Source organism: Sorex araneus, chromosome 11 (genome assembly GCF_027595985.1).
Source record: "Sorex araneus isolate mSorAra2 chromosome 11, mSorAra2.pri, whole genome shotgun sequence".
In the NCBI taxonomy this organism is placed as follows: Eukaryota; Metazoa; Chordata; class Mammalia; order Eulipotyphla; family Soricidae; genus Sorex; species Sorex araneus.
Window position 1 is genome coordinate 502,500 of NC_073312.1, and position 18,978 is coordinate 521,477.

General features: G+C 45.0%; 1 protein-coding gene across 1 annotated transcript; it reads right to left on the reverse strand.

The window, feature by feature from the left end:
* Window positions 1–14,433: 14,433 nt before the first annotated feature.
* Window positions 14,434–15,363, reverse strand: LOC129399424 (olfactory receptor 13A1-like). The gene has a single exon (XM_055119482.1). It carries the CDS (start codon window positions 15,361–15,363, stop codon window positions 14,434–14,436), a length of 930 nt encoding a protein of 309 aa, XP_054975457.1.
* Window positions 15,364–18,978: the final 3,615 nt, after the last annotated feature.

Below are 18,978 nucleotides of genomic sequence, written 5' to 3' on the forward strand. Positions count from 1 at the left end.
TCAAACTCACAGGGCTAGAGAGGCACAGCACCTCCAGACTATGGTTTCATTAAATCAGCTGCAAATTTAGTGGGAGAAGGAGTTGAAGGGAAGAAAAAGAGTTGACCAACTTTGGAAAAGTTCATCTCTTCATTATGACAGTTATGTTTTTGCTCTATATAGTACAGGAGAGGGGGGCAGAGAGATAATACATCAGGAAAGGCATTTGCCTTGGTCCATAAGCCCATATGGGTTGTAGAGCCCTGCCGGGAGTGATCCCCGAATATAGAACCAGGACTAAGTCCTGAGCACTGCTCAGTGTGGCCCTAAAATAAACTAAATTAAATTTTTAAAGTAAGGGGAAATTATTCTTCAGAATCATTATTTTTTTTTGCTTTTTGGATCACACCCAGCTTCACTCAGCGGTTACTCCTGGCACTGCACTCAGGAATTACTCCTGGCAGTGCTTGGGGGACCATATGGGATGCCAGGGGTTGAACCCAGGTTGGCCGCGTGCAAGGCAAACGCCCTACCCGCTGTGCTATCACTCCGGCCCCTCTTCAGAATCATTTTGTGAAAATCTCTAAAATATTGTATTGGAACTTTTCCAGGATTTGTTTTAAAGATTTACTTTGGGGGGGACCTTGACCTCCAGCATTCTCCTGATGACACGGCCCTGTTGGCACCACGATCTGTGACCCCAGCCGGGACAGGTACTGCAGGAACTCTCTTTGGAGAGAAATCCGAGGAAAAGCCTGGGGGGGTGTGGGTGATGGTGGTAGGTGAAGTCAGACGATTATTTATGATTATCAGAAATCTCAGTTAGAAAAGGAAATCATGGGACAGTATAGGGGTAAGATCCTTTCCCGATAAAAGGCCAAGGACAGTTCAATTCCAAACATAACTCCCTCCCCCACAGCATCACCAGTGACCCCTGAGCACAGACCCAGGAGTAGACCCCAAGAACCTCGGTTGTGACCCAAAAAGCTAAAAGAAAAAAAAGAAAAACATGATCCTAATGACAGGAGTGGACACAACAACAGTGTGTCCTCCTCGGAGCACCCTGGAATGAGTGCAAGAAAAATGCAAAACATTCTCCATTAGTTTTCATCATTTCTGGATTCAGTTTTATACCACTGGCAGATTTCTTTCACAGTACTTTAATTAAGAGTAGCAAGTGTGTGTATGCATTTAAAAAGGAACTATGCACAACTTCCTGTGTCCTGCTCTTAATGGCACAAGGGAAATCCTCTATAGGGTGGTTACCAACATCAAAACTCAGAAGACTTACTTCCAAGGAGAGGCACTGAAAAGCTCTTTGGGCTACAAGCCAAGTGTATATCTTGGAATATTGCCATTCATTCCAGGGGCTTTTTTTCAAATCAAAGGATTTGTTTTAAAGATTAACTTTGGTGACTTACATGATAAAGAACATGAACAGTTCAAAGTTAAAGTAGAAGTGGCTAGGAGTGTGACAGACAACCCATTAAACAAGAACTTTTGCTTTGCAAGTGGCTGACCTCAGTTCAACTCCTCGGCACCATGGTTACCAAGTGGTCCCATGGTAACAAGGTCACTCCTGAGCAAAACCCAAGGAATAGCCCATAAGTACCACCTGGTATAGCCCAAGTTCCCCACACTACCCCTCACACCCACCAAATACAAGTGACTTTTAAGTACATGAAATATTTTAAACTAATTCAAAATTAAATCAGTGCAGAGGTTGGGGAAATCACTCAAAGGTTTGGATCTTTCCCACCCCCAAGAACTGCCAAATATAACCTAAAGACCAGAAAAAAATTAATCCATCTAAGTAATAAAATCTTTAAAAATACTAATAATGTTATTGCCTCAGGTTGGTGAGATGGGAGAAATAACTCTAATGTCTGTTAACTTGGAGCATAGTTTTTGGAGTTTATAAGTGGGGATAAGGGCTGGAGCAATAAGCATAGTGGCAGGGTGTTTGCCTTGCACAGGCTGACCCTGGTTTGATTCCTCCGCCCCTCTCGGAGAGCTGGGCAAACTACCGAGAGTATCTCGCCCGCCCGCACGGCAGAGCCTGGCAAGCTACCCGTGGCGTATTGGATATGCCAAAAACAGTTACAACAAGTCTCAAAATGGAGACGTTACTGGTGCCAGCTCAAGCAAATCGATGATGAGCAACGGGATGACAGTGACAGTGACATAAGTGGGGAGAGATAGTACAGTACATAGGTCATGTTCTTGCATGAGACTGACCTGGGTTAAACTTCCAACACCCCAAATGGTCCCCAAAGCCTTCCAGGAGTGATCCCTGAGCACAGAGTCAGGAGTAAGCCCTGAGCACTTCTGAGTATGAGCCAAAAACAAACAAAACATTTTTTTCAGTGTAATTTGGAAATATCTATTGTAATTTTATTGTGAATCTTATTGTTTGTGTTTTATTTGGGGGCAACACCCAGTAATGCTCAGGGATTATTCCTGGCTCTGCATTCAAGAATCACTCCTGACAGTGCTCTGGGAACTATAGGGAAGCTGGCAATTGAACCAGAGTTAGCTTTGTGCAAGGTAAGTGCCCTACCCACTGGGCTATGCTCCAGCCCCAAATTGTGCACCTTTTGGCTCAATAATCTACTTATAAAAATATTTTTATGTGAAGTCTGTTTCTGTGCACATGAGTGTATATTATTTATAATGTGAGGACAAAATAAAGTGTTGTGTAACTGGGGGAAATTGAGTGACCTAGATAAGACTAGATATTTCAAATTAATGATACCATTTCCTCCAGAGTCTCTATGAGATTTTTCTCTTGAAAAAAAAAAAATAAAGATTAACTTTGGGGGGGACCTTGACCTCCAGCAATCTCCTGATGACACGGCCCTGTTGGCACCACGATCTGTGACCCCAGCCGGGACAGGTACTGCAGGAACTCTCTTTGGAGAGAAATCTGAGGAAAGGCCTGGGGGAGTGTGGGTGATGGTGGTAGGTGAAGTCAGACGATTATTTATGATTATCAGAAATCTCAATTAGAAAAGGAAATCATGGGACAGTATAGGGGTAAGATCCTTTCCCAATAAAAGGCCAAGGACAGTTCAATTCCAAACACAACTCCCTTCCCCTACAACATCTCTAGTGACCCCTGAGCACAGAACCAGGAGTAAACCCTGAGCACCTCGGTTGTGACCCAAAAAACAATAAGAAGAAAAACAAAAACAAGATCCTAACCCACAGAAAAGAATCTAGGTCAGGTACAAGTGCTGGCCCTCTAGTTGTGGGTGTGGTGCAATGACACTGTATTCCTAAAACATCAGTATTGAAACTGTTGTGAATTAAGTTGTCTACATTAAGGATTAGTATCTCTTCTAGAGTTAAAGGTTTTTAATGTTAGTAGTCCAATTTATCAAAGTCTTCATTTATGGATTGTTCTTTTAGCTGTACCTAAAAACACGCTCCCAAACCCAAAATCACAGTGTTTTCCCTTTATTTTCCTCCAACCTGTGTAACTGTATGGTTCTACTTAGATTTGTAATATATTGGAGGCTTTTCTAGTTTTGTTCTTGTTTTACAGGGGCCACACCCAGCCTTGCTCAGAGCTTGCTCCTGACTCTGTACTCAGGGGTCACTCAACATTGCTCTGAGAATCTTATGTGATGCTGGGGAGTGGACTAGGGTCAGCCACATGCAAGGCGAGTGCTTAACCCTTTTACAGTCTTTCTGACTCTCCAGCTAAGTTTATATTTAGCTGGAGAGGGATCACTGGGGATGTTTCCTCATACACAGCACCTCACCTCAGAGAACAGAACAGAGACTTGGAGCAGGAGAGTCTAGCCCAGAGGGCAGAAGATGCAGCTCAGTCCTCTGCCTCATCAAACTGGCCTACTTCAGAGACCATCTTGGAATAATGGGGGATCAGCGGAGGCGGGTAGTGCCAGCTGGGGTCATAGATCATGTTTTCGCGCAGAGCACGGCACACCCAGGGCTTGAACCCTTGGGAACTCCAAGTCCCAGTTCTCAGTAAAGAGGTCAGCCATCTGCCCCTTGGGCGCCCCTGCCACATCACACACACACACACACACACACACACACACACACGCACACGCACGCACGCACGCACACACACACCTTCCCCAGCAGCATAGGCACCAGTCTTGCAGTCTGAGTCATCACCATCCACCGGGAACCCTTTCTCCTCTGGGTGCATGCCCTCTCTGGTGATGGAACTATCGCTCAGATGTTCTGGCGCCTCTGGCTAATTGATTCCCAACCATCTTAGTTTCTTACTCCTGCGCTGAGTGGTCAGCAGAGTCAAAAACAACCCTCGGGCTGGGTGCGCTCCACTCTACGGCCTGGCTCTACAGGCCCAGTGGCCCAGGACTGGGTGCCCAGCTCAGCCACAAGACACACTGGCCTGGCTTCTCTCTGACAACAGCTACCAAGGGCCCTATGTTTGACCTGTTTCCTTGAAAACTCTTATGGGTATCCTTTGTTGGAATATACCTCTAAACATTTTAGATTTAACATTGGTTTGCCTTCCCTAGTAGCAAGGAGCTTAGGTTCATTGGGTTACACCCATCACAATGCTCCTGAGGCACTCCCATTCCTCTGTGTTTATCTGTAATCTCTTTTCTGTACTCTGCTTCCCCAACCAGTCAATCACCTTTATCCCCAAGTCAGACTCTGTTGACTTGTAAGGTCAGATCCTTCTAAGGACTCTGGATTTGGATTTGTAAGTGAAATATTGCTTTTCTCTTTCCCTTATGGCCTTTTGCATAGTTTACTTCAGAGCAATGTCCTTTTTGTATAGACACAGGGAGACAATGCTATGCTTTTGTAACTTGGGAGTTAATTGCCTCCGAATAATATTTACTCCTGGACATCTGTTTACTAGACTGATGCCTCAGTTGCCCTTAATTCTTAGCACCACAAAAGCAGGTTCCCAACGAGGGACTGGATGAACCCAGGGCAAGCTGTGAGCTACCCTGGCATTGAAATGGGACAGGCCAAGTGCCATAATACTTAACTAATTATAAGTTAAGAGCATGGTCATTGACAAATTCTGTCATGATCCAAAGGGTAACGACTGGACAAGGACCTTGAATAGGGTTAGGAAGGGCTCATTTGGCCTGAGCACTGTACTCTGAGATCTATAGCGAGATGTCCCCAGAATAGCCAATCTATAAGCTTAATGTATCTCTTACTATGACTGGTGCCCACTCTAGCAAATCGATGAACAATGGGACGACAGTGCTACAGTGCTATTAAGAAGTAGAATTAAGATGAATGTTTAAATGGTTGCTGGACTAAGGAAAGGAGAAATGCACCCCTAGGTGGTATTTTGCCCTTAAGAGGGTCATCTTGCTGGATGAGAATTTGTCCTAGAAGAAGCTTCCCCGGAGGGAAGGACTTTCCATCTGTTGGTTGTGACCACACCTTTGTGTAATTGCTACCCCAACCTCTCATGATTTGGGGGTATAACTAAGGCTGTAAGAGTGGGCAGGAGGAGGAGGGGAACAGAGGAGGAATATGGGAGGGGGCAAGACTCGAAGGAGGCAGAAGGAGATGAGATTGGAATAAACTGCAACTGATCACCAATCAGCCTGGCCCTCTCTTCCTCCTTTGTCTACCCATTGCCATGAGCAGTCTGGGGTGTGGAAAGTGGGCAAGACACCAAATGCAGATGGCGAGAGAGTGCCATGGCTCCAAATTCATTTTTTGATTGCACGTCCTTATAGGGACTGCACTGAATCTATATAATGCTTTGGGACATACTACCATTTTGGCGATGTTAATCCTCCCAATCCATCAGCAAAGGATGTGTTTCCATTTCCTGTGTCCTCTTTTATTTCTTGAAGTAGTGTTTTGTAGTTTTCTCTTTACAGATTCTTCATTCTTTAGTTGATTCCAAAGTACTTGATTTTTTTAAAGCATAATTGTGAACAGGATTCTAAAAAATATCTCCTTATTCTCTTTCATAATTTAGATATTAAAAAGCTTTTTATATTTTAAGTATTGATTTTGATTTTTGAGTATTGATTTTGTAACCTGCCACTTTAAAATCTATTGTTTCTAGGAGCATTTTTGTAGTCTTTAGGATTTCCTAAGTATCACTGTATCACTGTCATCCCGTTGATCATTGATTTGCTCGAGCGGGCTTAGTAACATCTCCATTCATCCTAGCCCTGAGATTTTAGCAGTCTCTCTTTACTCATTCTTCCCAATGGTGCCACATTAGAGGCTCTTCAGGCTCAGGGAAATGAGACCCATCATTGTTACTGTATTTGGCATATGAATACGCCATGGGGAGTTTCCCAAGCTCTCCCCCAAGTAGGCAGTAAACTCTTGGTAGCTTGCCAGGTTCACCAAGAGGAGAACTGGGCTATCAGATGTCAAGTGGCCAATAGTATCCGGGAGCTTGGTTTTATAGTCTCTGGATGTTGGCCGTGATGAGGTTACACAGTGCCGGGGCAGTTTCTGGGTGTGACTGCCTAACGACTGGAAAATGGAGGATCTGGGTGGAAGAGGTACAGTACCAATCCAAGCAACCTTGGAGACCTCCGCCCGGGTCTCCCATACCTGGGTTCTTCTGCCGATTCCTTCATGTGTGAGGCTCATCCGAAAGTATGGAGTGGCCTTGAGCATGTTTCTAAGTATAGTATCATATTATCTGCAAATAGTGAAACCTTGACATCTTTCTTTCCTATCTGGATGCCCTTCATAACTTTTTCTTACCTAGCTGCTATGGCAAATACTTTCATTACTATATTGAATAGGAGTGGTGAGACTGGGCAACCTTGTCTTGTGCCTGATCCTACAGGGAAAGATCTTGGTTTTTCCCCATTGAGGATAATGCTTGCGTGGCATCATTCCTAAATAAAAGCAGTTTATCACTATTTTCCCTTGCACATGTCAACTTGATCACCCATTCTGGATGTTTCAGTTGAATGGAAAGATACCATTCAGTTGACTATCTCCAAAGTCACTCGCCTTTCCTCAAATGTGTAGTTTCTACAAAAAAGCCTCATGAAGGCTTCTTGCCTCCCCCCGCTTGGTCTGATGTCCCAGGTCTGACCAGATTAGTTCTCAGCACTTTCATCTCTACCTGTGCTGCCTTTCTCTTCCTTAGAGGAACCTTCCTCATGGACACAATGGGTGCGCAGGAGAGTCAGGGTCTAGTTCCCTCAGGCTGCTTTTCTTGGGTTTGTTTTGTTTTGTTTGCATACGGACAGGCTTCAGGGCAAAGTAGATAAGCCACATGTTTTTAAGCTTGGAGAAGAGTTGATCTTTTACTCAGCACGAGCACTCTGCAAGTTGAGCTGAGTGACCACATGGTTGCTTGTTTGTGCATGTGCAAAACATTGATGGCTTCTGTTTGCCCAATTGTCTGTGTCTCACTCTGTATGTCTGTCCCTGACTCTGTGACTGACTTTGTCTGTGTCTGACGCTGTGCCTGATTCTGTGCCTGACTCAGTTTGTTTATTCTGTATTTCTGACCCTGTGCCTGACTGACGATGCCTGACTGTGTCTGACTGTGTTTCGCTCTACATGTCTGAGTCTGTGTCTGGCTGTGTCTGACTGTCTCATTCTGTATCTGATTGTGCTTAACCCTGTACTCTGACTCTGTGACTGTGTCTAACTTTCTGTGTCTGACTCTGTGCCTAACTCCGCATGATTCTGTGTATGACTGTGCCTGACTCTAGCTGTCAGTCTCTGTTTCCTGGAGAGATGTGATCTCACACAATAATTCTACTGGTATCCTTTTTCTGTGCCGGGGGTGTGGGTCTCCCAAATGGTGGTCAGGAGGCCCAAAGGCCCCTTTTAGAAATCCTTAGCTAACTGGGATGGCATTTGATGTGAGGACCCAAGAATATAGTATTTCTCAGGGCCTGAGGTTTCAGGATTATCTGGGGCACCCCAGATGGGGAACTATGAGACGGCACCCAGCAATGCACAGGGTACTATCTGGTTCTGGGGATTGAACCTAGGCCAGCCACATGCAAGGCAGGTGCTTTAGGCCCTTTACTATCTTTCTGACCCTTCCCACCGATCTTTTCACCTGATGCCTGTTAGGGTGATTGTGGAATTATGGGCAGAGAATATACTCCTGAGGTTGTAATTTAATCCCATACTCTGGAAAAACTGTTCTCCTATACCCTACAGCTTCAGAAATGCCTGTAGAACTGTCCTCCAACTTCCAGGAGTGTTGGCTTCCCTCTTGTTGGATCTTGGAGCAAGAGGACGAGATACGGAAAGGGTCAGACACTGCTGGCTCTTCAGCATCACATGCACACACTTCTATGGGGTGTGTTTCTGTATCGTTAAAGTAGCCGTCAGAGTATGCTGACACCAGATGACTATTTGACTCAACCCTGAAGTCACTAAAACTGTGAGAGATTTTCATGCAGGGTCCTGGGAAACTATTACGAACAAAATCATGTGTAAGTCGAAATGGTTATGACATATTTATCTTACTGGGAGGATTTGTAAATGGAAAGACTTTCACTCTTCTTCATTGTCTCTGTAATGAGCTGTATCTCAATTTTCTGATATCATTTCTATCTTTCTTTCTTTTTAAAAACTGTCACTATAAAAAAAAATCACTATCTACTAAGGTATCATCATCCTGGATAGTTTGCGGCTAATATATGACAGAAACAATCCTATGAAGTCCCGTCTCCTGTGTAAACAGGAGGTAACCTTTGGCTGAACGTGAATGACAAATTATATCACACAGAATTACAACAACCTGATAAAGTCCTCATTGAAATGTTGATGCCAGCATTCTGTGAAACACTGGAATTCTGGGCTTCTGAGAGTAGGGACAGTGACACTGTGGGTAGCAGTTCCAAAAGTTCTGTTCTTTGTTTATTTAACATTAATGTTTAGTTGGTAAGGGTCAGGGACTGCAGCAATAGTCTGGCAGACAGAGGGCTTGCCTCATCTGAAGGCTGACCCTGAACCCCTGACCTGGTTTGGTCGGAACACAACACAACTCCTAAGCACCGAGCCAGGAGTAAACCCTGAGCACTGCCAGGAATGGCCCCAAAACAAACAAAAACATAACTGGTGAAGATCAAAGGAACTATTTTTTTAACTCTACCTAATTTTATTGACTCCTTTTTATGGATTCCCAATATCTAATCGTTTTTACCTATAAAGGTGACAATTTCATAAATCTGAGAGGAATATGTGGATGACACACAATCTTTCGTTCTATGTAACTTGTTTCTGTGTTGCTGCCGGGCTGCTGCTCAGGCCGTGCCAAGACAACCCAGTTAGCCGCAGAGCAAGACAAGTGTGACTGATGAAACACGTCCTGGCCCCATGACTGATTTGCTGTCAAAGAATACCACCTCTGAAACATTCACATTTAGAACTTCCCAAGATTTACTGTGTGCCCAAGTATATAGTCGATTTCTTGATCCATACATGAACTCATCTTATTTTGCTTACAAGGAGGTTTAATGATTACACTAATCAATTCTTGTTTATCCTTACTGGTTTCTGATACTAAATTCCAGTTCTGTTTTGAAAGCTCCCACCAGAAGAGTTTTTTTGCCTGCTTCTGGTTGTGGCAAATTTTAGCACAACTTGTTCTAGGTTTACTTGTATGTACACATTTGTGATTGTTAAACTTTCTTCATAAATAGTGTTTTGGTATTACCCTCTGGCTTTCTTTTGTTCTCTTTAAACATCAATATTGCCAAATACAAATACAAAATGACCCTAAGCTTGATGGGTTATCCCACAGTTCACCAAGTTGAAGAGCATAACACACACCAGAAAAGCACCTGGGTGCTTTTAGCATCACCCACTCCCCTAGGAACAAGTGTACCCTAAATCCCAATGCCACTGGTTAGACTTGTTTGATCTATTTTGGGACTCTGAAAAATAGACAGATTTATGCAGTTTCTATTCTTTTGTGTCTTCCTTTTACTTGACAAAATGCTGGAGATATTCATTCATGCTGTAATTTCTAGAAAGGACTCACTGTTTTTCACTGTTATATCAATTTAGTAATGACCACATGATGTATTCATTCTACCTAAATTATACTGGATAAATTTCACTTGTTAGTTCTTGCAAGTATTGATGTTATTAACATTCTGGTACACATGTGGGAACTTCTACTGTCAATATTTTTAAGGATTTTTTTAATTTTAATTTTTAATTTTTTTACAATGCTGTTAATAATAGTTTATCGTGCACATAATTATACCCTTAACCAGTGTTTGCAGCTCCCTCCCCCAAATGCCCCATCAACCCTCCTTTCAGTACCTCACTCCCACCAACCCAGCATGTGCTTCAGTTCTCCATTAGGGTTCCTTTGGACCTTGTTGCTCCCTTGCTGTGTACCCTTAAACCCCGCACATGAGAGAGACTATTCTGAATCTTTCCCTTTGCTTCTCACTGCCCTCACTCAGCTGGGGGAGTCCTCTAGTTCCATCTAGCTGTTACAGATTATTGGATATCAACCCTCAGTGTTTTAGGCTTCACCGGTGAATTGCCCCTTTCCTCATCCCAGAGAAGCTTACCATGCCCTTGCTAACATCAATAATTTGGTTAAAGTCTATCTTCAACCTTTCCTTTGTGTTGGATATTAACCCTAAGTGCTTTAGGCTTCATCAGTCAATTGCCCCCTTTCTTCCTCCCTGAGAAGTTGAACAAGCCCCTGCTAGCATCCCTAACTTAGTTAAGTTTATCTTTGACCTTTCCCTTGTATTTTGCCTCTCATTGGCACAGTTCCCCAAGTCAGTCTTGATTACTTGTAAGCCAAAACTTTCTGGTAATTCTGAACTTGTATTTGCATTGCCTTGTATTTGAAGTGTTGTATGCTTGTACCTGCTTTTCTATTTCCCCTATAGCCTTTTTATATTTTACTCTAGAGCAATGTTCTTTGGTTAAACACAGAAAGACCATTAATGCTATGCTCCTAATATTTGGGAGTTGATTGACACTGAAATATATCTACTCCTGGGCATGATTACTTGGTCATAACTGCTTGACTCAGGCTTCAGTTTCTGTAGTTCCTGACACCCAAGAGGGAGGTCCCACCATGGAACTGGAAGGACCCGGGGCAAGTGGCAAAACTGCCTGGCATTGAAATGGGACATTCTAGAAAGCATAAATGCATGGTCTTGATGCAAACTGTTACAACCTAAGAGACAGGACCCCCACGGGGAAGGACAAACTGAACTGGCCTGAGGACTTAATCCGGCATTTACAGTAAAAGCCCAGAGAACTGAGTGTTAAAAGCTTTGCTTGCTCTCACCCCAGAGAACTAAGTGTTGGGATCTTTGTCTCTTACTGTGTTTATCCAAATAACTGCAAGTATTGATAATTAATACAACTGAAAGGAAAGATAAAAAGCAATGTAGATGTCTCTGGGAGACAAAGTGTCTTCTTGAGTTGATCTCCCCAAGAGAATTTGCTCAGCTAAATATTTATCTATGTCCTTCCCTCAACCCCCTTCAGATGTTCTGTAAGTATGCTAGCAGCTCTGCATTAAACGGGCCATTTCACCATCAGACTGTGGTCCCCAGCTTCCCCGTTTCCCTGTCTCTCTGTGTCTCTGTTGGGGAGCCTTGGGAAGGTGGGGAGGTGGCTCAGGGCCACTGAACACACACACGTGGTCAGCAGCAGCGGCACCTCCCCCCGAGGATTACTTTGTGAATTTACAACAGATTGCAAGATTTTTTTTCCTCTTGGAGCTGCATAGTATCCCATTGTGTATATGGACCACAGTTTCTTTTTTCTTTTTTTCTTCTTTTTGAGTCACACTCAGCGAAGTACAGGAGTTACTCCTGGCTCTGAACTCAGGAATTACTCCTGAACTGCTCAGGGGACCATATGGGATGCTGGGAATCGAACCTGGGTCAGCCGCATGCAAGGCAAACACCTACCCACTGTGCCATCGTTCCAGCCCCAAGACCAGTTTCTTTTTTTTTTTATTTTTTTTATTGAGTCACCATGTGGAAAGTTACAAAGTTTTCAGGTTTAAATCTCAGTTATACAATGCTCGAATACCCATCCCTTCACCAGTGCTCATATTCCACCACCAAGAATCTCAGTATAGCCCCACCCCACCCCCTCACACCCCTAAACCCCCCACGCCCCTAGCCCCCCCACCCTAAGCCCCCCCCCGCCTGTGTAACTAATAAATTTCACTTTACTTTCACTTTGATTGCATACAATATTTCAACAAAACTCACTATTATTGTTTGGAGAGTCTCTCCCCTAAAGTCAGACCTGCTGAAAAGGAAGCATTAGATAACTTGTTTTCCATTGCTGAGGATGAAGAGGTACGAGGTAGAGTGACCACACTTACCGGCCTCTCAGTTTTGGGTTTCTGTAATTTAGTATTTTAGTAACTAAGTCCAGAGAGATATCTGCCAGAAGTTGCATCGTTGCCAACTTGTACTTCTCAGTTACATTATATTCCATATATGAGTGCAATCTTTCTATGTCTGTCTCTTTCTTTCTGACTCATTTCACTCAACATGATACTTTCCATGTTGATCCATTTATATGCAAATTTCATGACTTCATGTTTTCTGACAGCTACATAGTATTCCATTGTGTAGATGTACCAGAGTTTCTTTAACCAGTCATCTGTTTTGGGGCACTCTGGTTTTTTCCAGATTCTGGCTATTGTAAACAGTGCTGCAATGAACATAGAAATACATATGCCATCTCTACTATACCTTTTTGCCTCTCCGGGATATATTCCCAGGAGTGGTATTGCTGGGTCAAATGGAAGCTCAATTTCAAATTTTTTGAGAATCGTCCAGATTGTTTTCCAAAAAGGCTGAACCAGTCGGCATTCCCACCAGCAGTGAAGAAGAGTCCCTTTCTCCCCGCATCCACGCCAACACCGGTTGCTTTTGTTTTTTGGGATGTGGGCCAGTCTCTGTGGTGTGAGATGATATCTCATGGTTGTTTTGATCTGCATTTCCCTGATGATTAGTGATGTGGAACATTTTCTCATGTGCCTCTGAGCCATTCGGATTTCTTCTTTAGGAAAGCTTCTGTTCATTTCATCACCCCATTTTTTGATCGGGTTGGCAGTTTTCTTCTTGTGGAGTTCAACCAGTGCATTGTATATCCTTGTTATCAACCTTTATCAGATGGGCAAGACCAGTTTCTTGATCCATTCATCCGTAGTGGTTTTTGGGTTTTTTTTTTTTTCCAAATCGTGGCTATTGTACTAATTGCTGCAATTAACAGAGGTTAATTGAACATTAATATGAAAATTAATAATATCTGGAAGTGTGTTCCTAAATGAGTAGGCAGTATCCGGAGCTTTGGGAGAACAGAACCTGCACCTCTACAAATGAGGGTCTTGAGGCACGAGGCCTCAGGATATTAATGGGAATGGGCTGGAGTTATCCTTGATATGTGGCCTCAGGAATGTAGACTGGAGCATGGGAGAAGTCACCATCACAGGCTTGGTCCCAAAACATTCCACACAGACCCCTCTCACCAAATTGCTGTCCTCACCCCACCAACCAGTCACAAGGACTCGCTCAGCCAAGGCCTGTGAAGCTCTCCCCATGAGGACAAAGGTTTCTGCATGGTCGTGGTTGTCACACACAGCGGCCAGCAGACTTGTGAGGACTTCTGGCAATGACAGGGACCCATGCTGCCTTGAAAACCATACATGAGGGACCAAAGCAATAGCACAGCAGGTAGGGCGTTTGCATGGCACTCGCCAACCCGGGTTCAATCCCCGACATCCCATAGGGTCTCACAAGCACCGCCAGGAGTAATTCCTGAGTGCAGAGTCAGGAGTAACCCCTGAGCATCGCTGGCTATGACCCCTAAAAAGTGAAAGAAAACCACACAGGAGGCAAGTACAGGCAAGTGGCCCCAGAGACCACAGCAATAGCTGCTGTGTGGACAAGGTGGAGCAGTAGGCTGTGCAACATTGCGACTCTCCAAAAGATGCAGAGTGGGGGCTGGTTTGCACCAGAAGATGACAGAAAAGTTCACAGGAGGTGGTCTGGTCGACACAAAATCCAAAACAGTGTTCTGAGCAAGGGGCTACAGGCACAGAGAACTGGGGAAACCGAAGTGTGGGCAAGTGCTGGGAGATGAGGTGTGGGCACCTGTTGGGGAGACAGGGGAATGGGCAAGTTTGGGAGATGGAGTGTGGACAGGGAACTGAAATAGGGAAGGTTGAGACTGAGCCAGAGCTAGGTGGAGAAAGGCTGTGAGGCAGTTTCAGAGCAGGTGCCTAGGACCGTGCAGAGGTGAGGACACATTTCTAAAGGTACAAGAAGAGCATCCCCCAGACCTGAGACTGTGTTTACAGTTCAGGAACTGACCAGGTGAGCAGGCACACAGGGTGGGCCATGCTGGTTCCCAGAGAGGGCACCTGTTCTGGGTGGGTGAGAGGAGGGTTCTCTTGGACAGGGCTGATCTTGGGGACACAGGCGGGGAGAGCCCTGGCTTGAAGGGAGGGCTGGAGCGGCACCATCAACGCTTCAGACGGGGGATGAGTCTCCCCAGGGCATTCTTGACCTCAGTGTTCCTCAGAGAGTAGATGATGGGGTTCAGGGTGGGGCTCAGCGCTGTATACAGTGCTCCGGATGCTTTGTTTCTCTCAGGGCCATAGCTGGAGGCAGGGCTGATGTAGGCACAAAATACAGACGTGTAGTACACGGAGACCACCAGCAAGTGGGATGAGCAGGTGGAGAAAGCTCGCTTCTTGCCCTCAGCTGAGCGAATGCGCAGGATGCTGGCAATGATGAACCCATAGGATATCAGGGTAAGCAGGAAGTTTATGACCCCATATACGACATCAGCCAGGACCGTCATGATGCTGTTCACCAGGGTGGGGCTGCAGGAGAGCAACAGGAGAGGGGGGATCTCGCAGAAGAAGTGTGTGATGAGGTTGGGGCCACAGAAGGTCAGTCGCACCATCAACCCAGTGTGCACCGAAGAATTGATGGCACAGATGAGCCACACACCTATGGCAAGGGCACCGCACAGCCGTGGGCTCATTATGGTGCTATAATGCAGAGGGTGGCAGATGGCCACGTAGCGATCGTAAGCCATCACTGTGAGTAACAGGAGCTCAGAAGAAATGGACCAGACGATAAAGTAGACTTGGGCCATGCATCCTGAGAAGGAGATAGTGTTTTCTCCCAAGGCCAGACCCATAATAGCCTTGGGCAGCACAGATGTGGTGCAGACAATGTCCATGGTGGCTAGATTGAAGAGAAAAAAGTACATGGGGCTGTGGAGGCTGGGACTACAGCTGATCAATGCAATGATGACAGTATTGCCCACTAGCGCCACGATGTAGAGAGAGAGGAAGCAGGCCAGAAGTGGAAGGCGAAGCTCTGGGTGCTCTGAGAAGCCCTGCAGCACAAACTCCATGACCAGGGTCTCGCTGGAGTTCATGGCCCTGCTGGGAGGCCCCTGCTCCTGCCTCATGAGCTCAGCTGTGGAGAAGAGAGCACAACCTCTGTCAGATCCTCATGGGTGGACCTGCTCACACCAGGGAAGTAAGACCCAGATCTCTGCCCTGGAGTGATTTCCTCAGTCACCACTGCCCCCCAACACTCATATGAAGACAGGGATGCATTGATTTCTCCTTTCACTCTGCAACCTGTTAGATATCATTGGTTTGTCCTTTCTCCCTTGCCACAGAGTTTGGGTTTATCTGACAATAATCTCTAAACAATTCTAGACTACATTGGTATGTCCTGCTCCCCTTGCCACTAGGAGCTTAAGTATATCAGTCACGCCCATCAAAGTGCTCCCGAGTCACTCCCATTCCTTTGTTTATCTGTAACCACTTCTACCAGTTTATCTGCTCTTCCTCTAGTCAAACTCTGTTAACTGGTAAAGTCAGACCTTGCTAGGACAGTGAACTTGTATTGTAAGTTAATATTGTCTTTCTCCTCTCTTCTGTCTTTTGAATAGTTTACTTTAAAACAATATCCTTTTTGTATGGACAAAGAAAGACATTTATTAATATGCTTTGGTAACATGGGATTTAATTGGCTTCAAATATTATTCACTCCGGGGCATCTGCTTTCTCGACTTAAGCCTCAGCTGCCCTTACTTCATAACACCCCCAAAAGTAGGGTCCCGACGAGGGACAGGATGGACCCGGGGCAAGCGGTGAGTTATGTGCTACCCTGGCAGGAGATGGGCCTGGCCAACGCACCTAATGCTTAACTATATGTTAAGATCTTGGTCATGGACATGTCATGTCATGATCCAAAAGCAACGACGAAACTAGGACCCTGCTAGGGCTAGGAAAGACTAATCTGGCCTGGGCACTGTAGTCTGAGATCCAGGTGACCCCAGGAGAGCAATTCTATAAGCTTAATGCATCGCTTGCTATGTCCATACAAAATGATTTATAATATGAATACTTATATGTTAGTTGGACAAAGAGAGGGAAAACACACCCAGGGAATTCCCCTCTTGGGCGGATGTCCTGCTGAAAGAGATTCTGTCCTAGTGAAAGCATCCCCTAAGGGATAGAACTTTGCCCCCTATTGATTGTAACCACACCTATGCTTAAGCCCCCAGCCAAATGCTGGGGGATTTAAGCTGGCTGTGAGAGGGGGCTGGGGGCGAGTGCTGTCGAGTTCCAGGGCCAGTCCCAGGGCCAGTCCCAGGGCCAGTCTCCAGTGCCAGATCTGGAAAAGCTAGAATGAGATCGAGACCCAGAGGAGAAGGAGAATGAAATAGGATGGGAGAGGAAGAAGCAGGAGGAGAATCAGAGGAGAATGGAGATGGGAATGGAATAAACTGAGATGGAGACCAACCATCTTGCCTCCGTTCCTTCCTTCGCCCACCTCGTCATCGCCATCAACCTCCCTGGGGTGGGGGAAGCAGCTAGAGACTACCGAACGCGGGTGGCGGGAGAGTTAGCGCCACTGCCCTGTGCCCAGTGCCCGGCACCCCGGAGGGGGGCAGGTGACAGCCCTCCCCGCCCCAAGGGACCCAACCCTGGCAGCCAAAAACCTCCACAACCCAACCACCACCATGCTCAAGGCCTCTCCCCACACACTCGGGGGCCAAGTCTCACACATGAGTGAAGTCCTACGGAACCCAGGTAATGTGAAACTTTGTGACCTTGGACTCTGGGCTCAATATGACCTCTGCCCGCTTTGTCCAGTCTCTGCTGACCCAGGGGTCATGCCCATAAACCATCTCCTGCTGGCGCCTGATAATCTCATCATCGGCCACCATCCAGATCACACAGCTGCCACCGGACTCAGCACCAGGCTGTTTCACATGGCGCACCCTAGAGGGGGGCAGGTGGGAGGCCTCCCCGCCCCAAGGGACCCAGCCCCAGCAGCCAAAAACCCCCACAACCCAACCACCGCCACACTCAAAGCTGCTTCCCATGCGCTCGGACTGAACCTCACATATGAGTCAACATTTTCCTGGACCACACGGCTGCTTTTGTAGCCACACAAAACATCATAAAACAGTCCCTACCCATTCTCCATAACTACCACACTACATTTGATGAGGTTCAGACAGTAGGCAACAATCATAGAGGGAAATACATACATGCATATATACATATTTTCAGGTATATATACCAAAGCTTACATCACCCAAACTTTAACATGTTAGTGATATCCTATAGGGAGTCTTAATGGCTCCTGCCAAAATAGAACAATCTTCACACTGTTTCCTACATGAACACTTTTTTGTAAGCATGTTCAGCAGTTCTTCATAACAGACAATATGAAATATACAATTTTGGTTGTGTTCTGCGAAAGAGACTGGGGCTTAGGATGGAAACATCCTCAATCTGGTGGTAGGAAGGTGTAATGGTGGTGGGATTGGTGTTTGAATATTGAAGGTAATCAAACATTGTGAACTAACTTATAAAATTAAAAATTTTTTTAAAGTAATGTGGAGTTCACGCCCAATTCAATCAGCTTAATCAATGGCTGAATAAATAGCAGTGCTCCCACATTAAAAAAAAAGAAGAAAGAAAAAACCCTCCAACCCCATCAAAAAATGGGGAGAAAAAATGAACAGAAAAAAATACAAATGGCCAATCGGCACATGAAAAAATGCTCTATATCACTAACCATCAGGGAGATGCAAATTAACAGCAATGAGATATCATCTCACATCTCAGAGACTGACACTCATCAAAAAGAACAAGAACACCAGTTCTGGCGTAGAAGTGGGGAGAAAGGAACTCTCATTGTTGGTGGGAATGCCAACTGATCCAGTTTTTTGGAAAACAATATAGGCATTTCTCAAAAATCTAGAAATTGAGTTTCCAGGTGATCCAGCAATAACACTTCTGGGAATATATCTCAGCGGCGCAAAAAAGTACAGTAGACATGGAACATTTTCCAAAATAGACCATGTACTGGGCCACAAAATATACCTCAATAGAATTGGAAAAATAGAAATCGTATCAACTATCTTCTCAGACCACGATGTGCTGAAGATAGAAGCTAACCACACAACGACGCAGAGAATCAAAGCAAACACCTGGAAATTAAACAGCTCAGTGCTAAACAATGAGTGGGTCAGGAAGGAAATCAAGGAAGAAATCAAGAGATACCTCGAAACAAATGAGAATGAAGACACATGCTACCAAAACCTATGGGACGCAGCTAAAGCTGTGTTAAGGGGAAAATTTATAGCTCTGTAAGCATTCCTTAGGAAGGAAGAAAGGGCCTACACAGATAGCTTGACTTCACAGCTCAAGGCCTTAGAAAAGGACCAGAAAAAGGAACCCAAACCAGACCGAAGGAAAGAAATAATAAAAATTAGAGCAGAAATTAATGACATGGAAATTCAGAAAACAATCAGAAAGAAAACAATCAATGAAACCAAGAGCTGGTTCTTTGAGAAAATGAACAAGAAAGATAAACCGCTAGCAAGGCTCACAAAGAAAGAGAGAGAGAGAGAACCCTAGTAAACTGAATCAGAAATGAAAAGTGGGGACATCACAACAGAAACCAATTAAATTCAAAAGATCATCAGAGATTATGATGAAAGTCTATATGACTTTCATCA

Excerpts from the sequence above, each read along its gene's own strand:
- LOC129399424 (XM_055119482.1), bottom strand. The coding sequence starts at position 15,363 with ATGAACTCCAGCGAGACCCTGGTCATGGAGTTTGTGCTGCAGGGCTTC.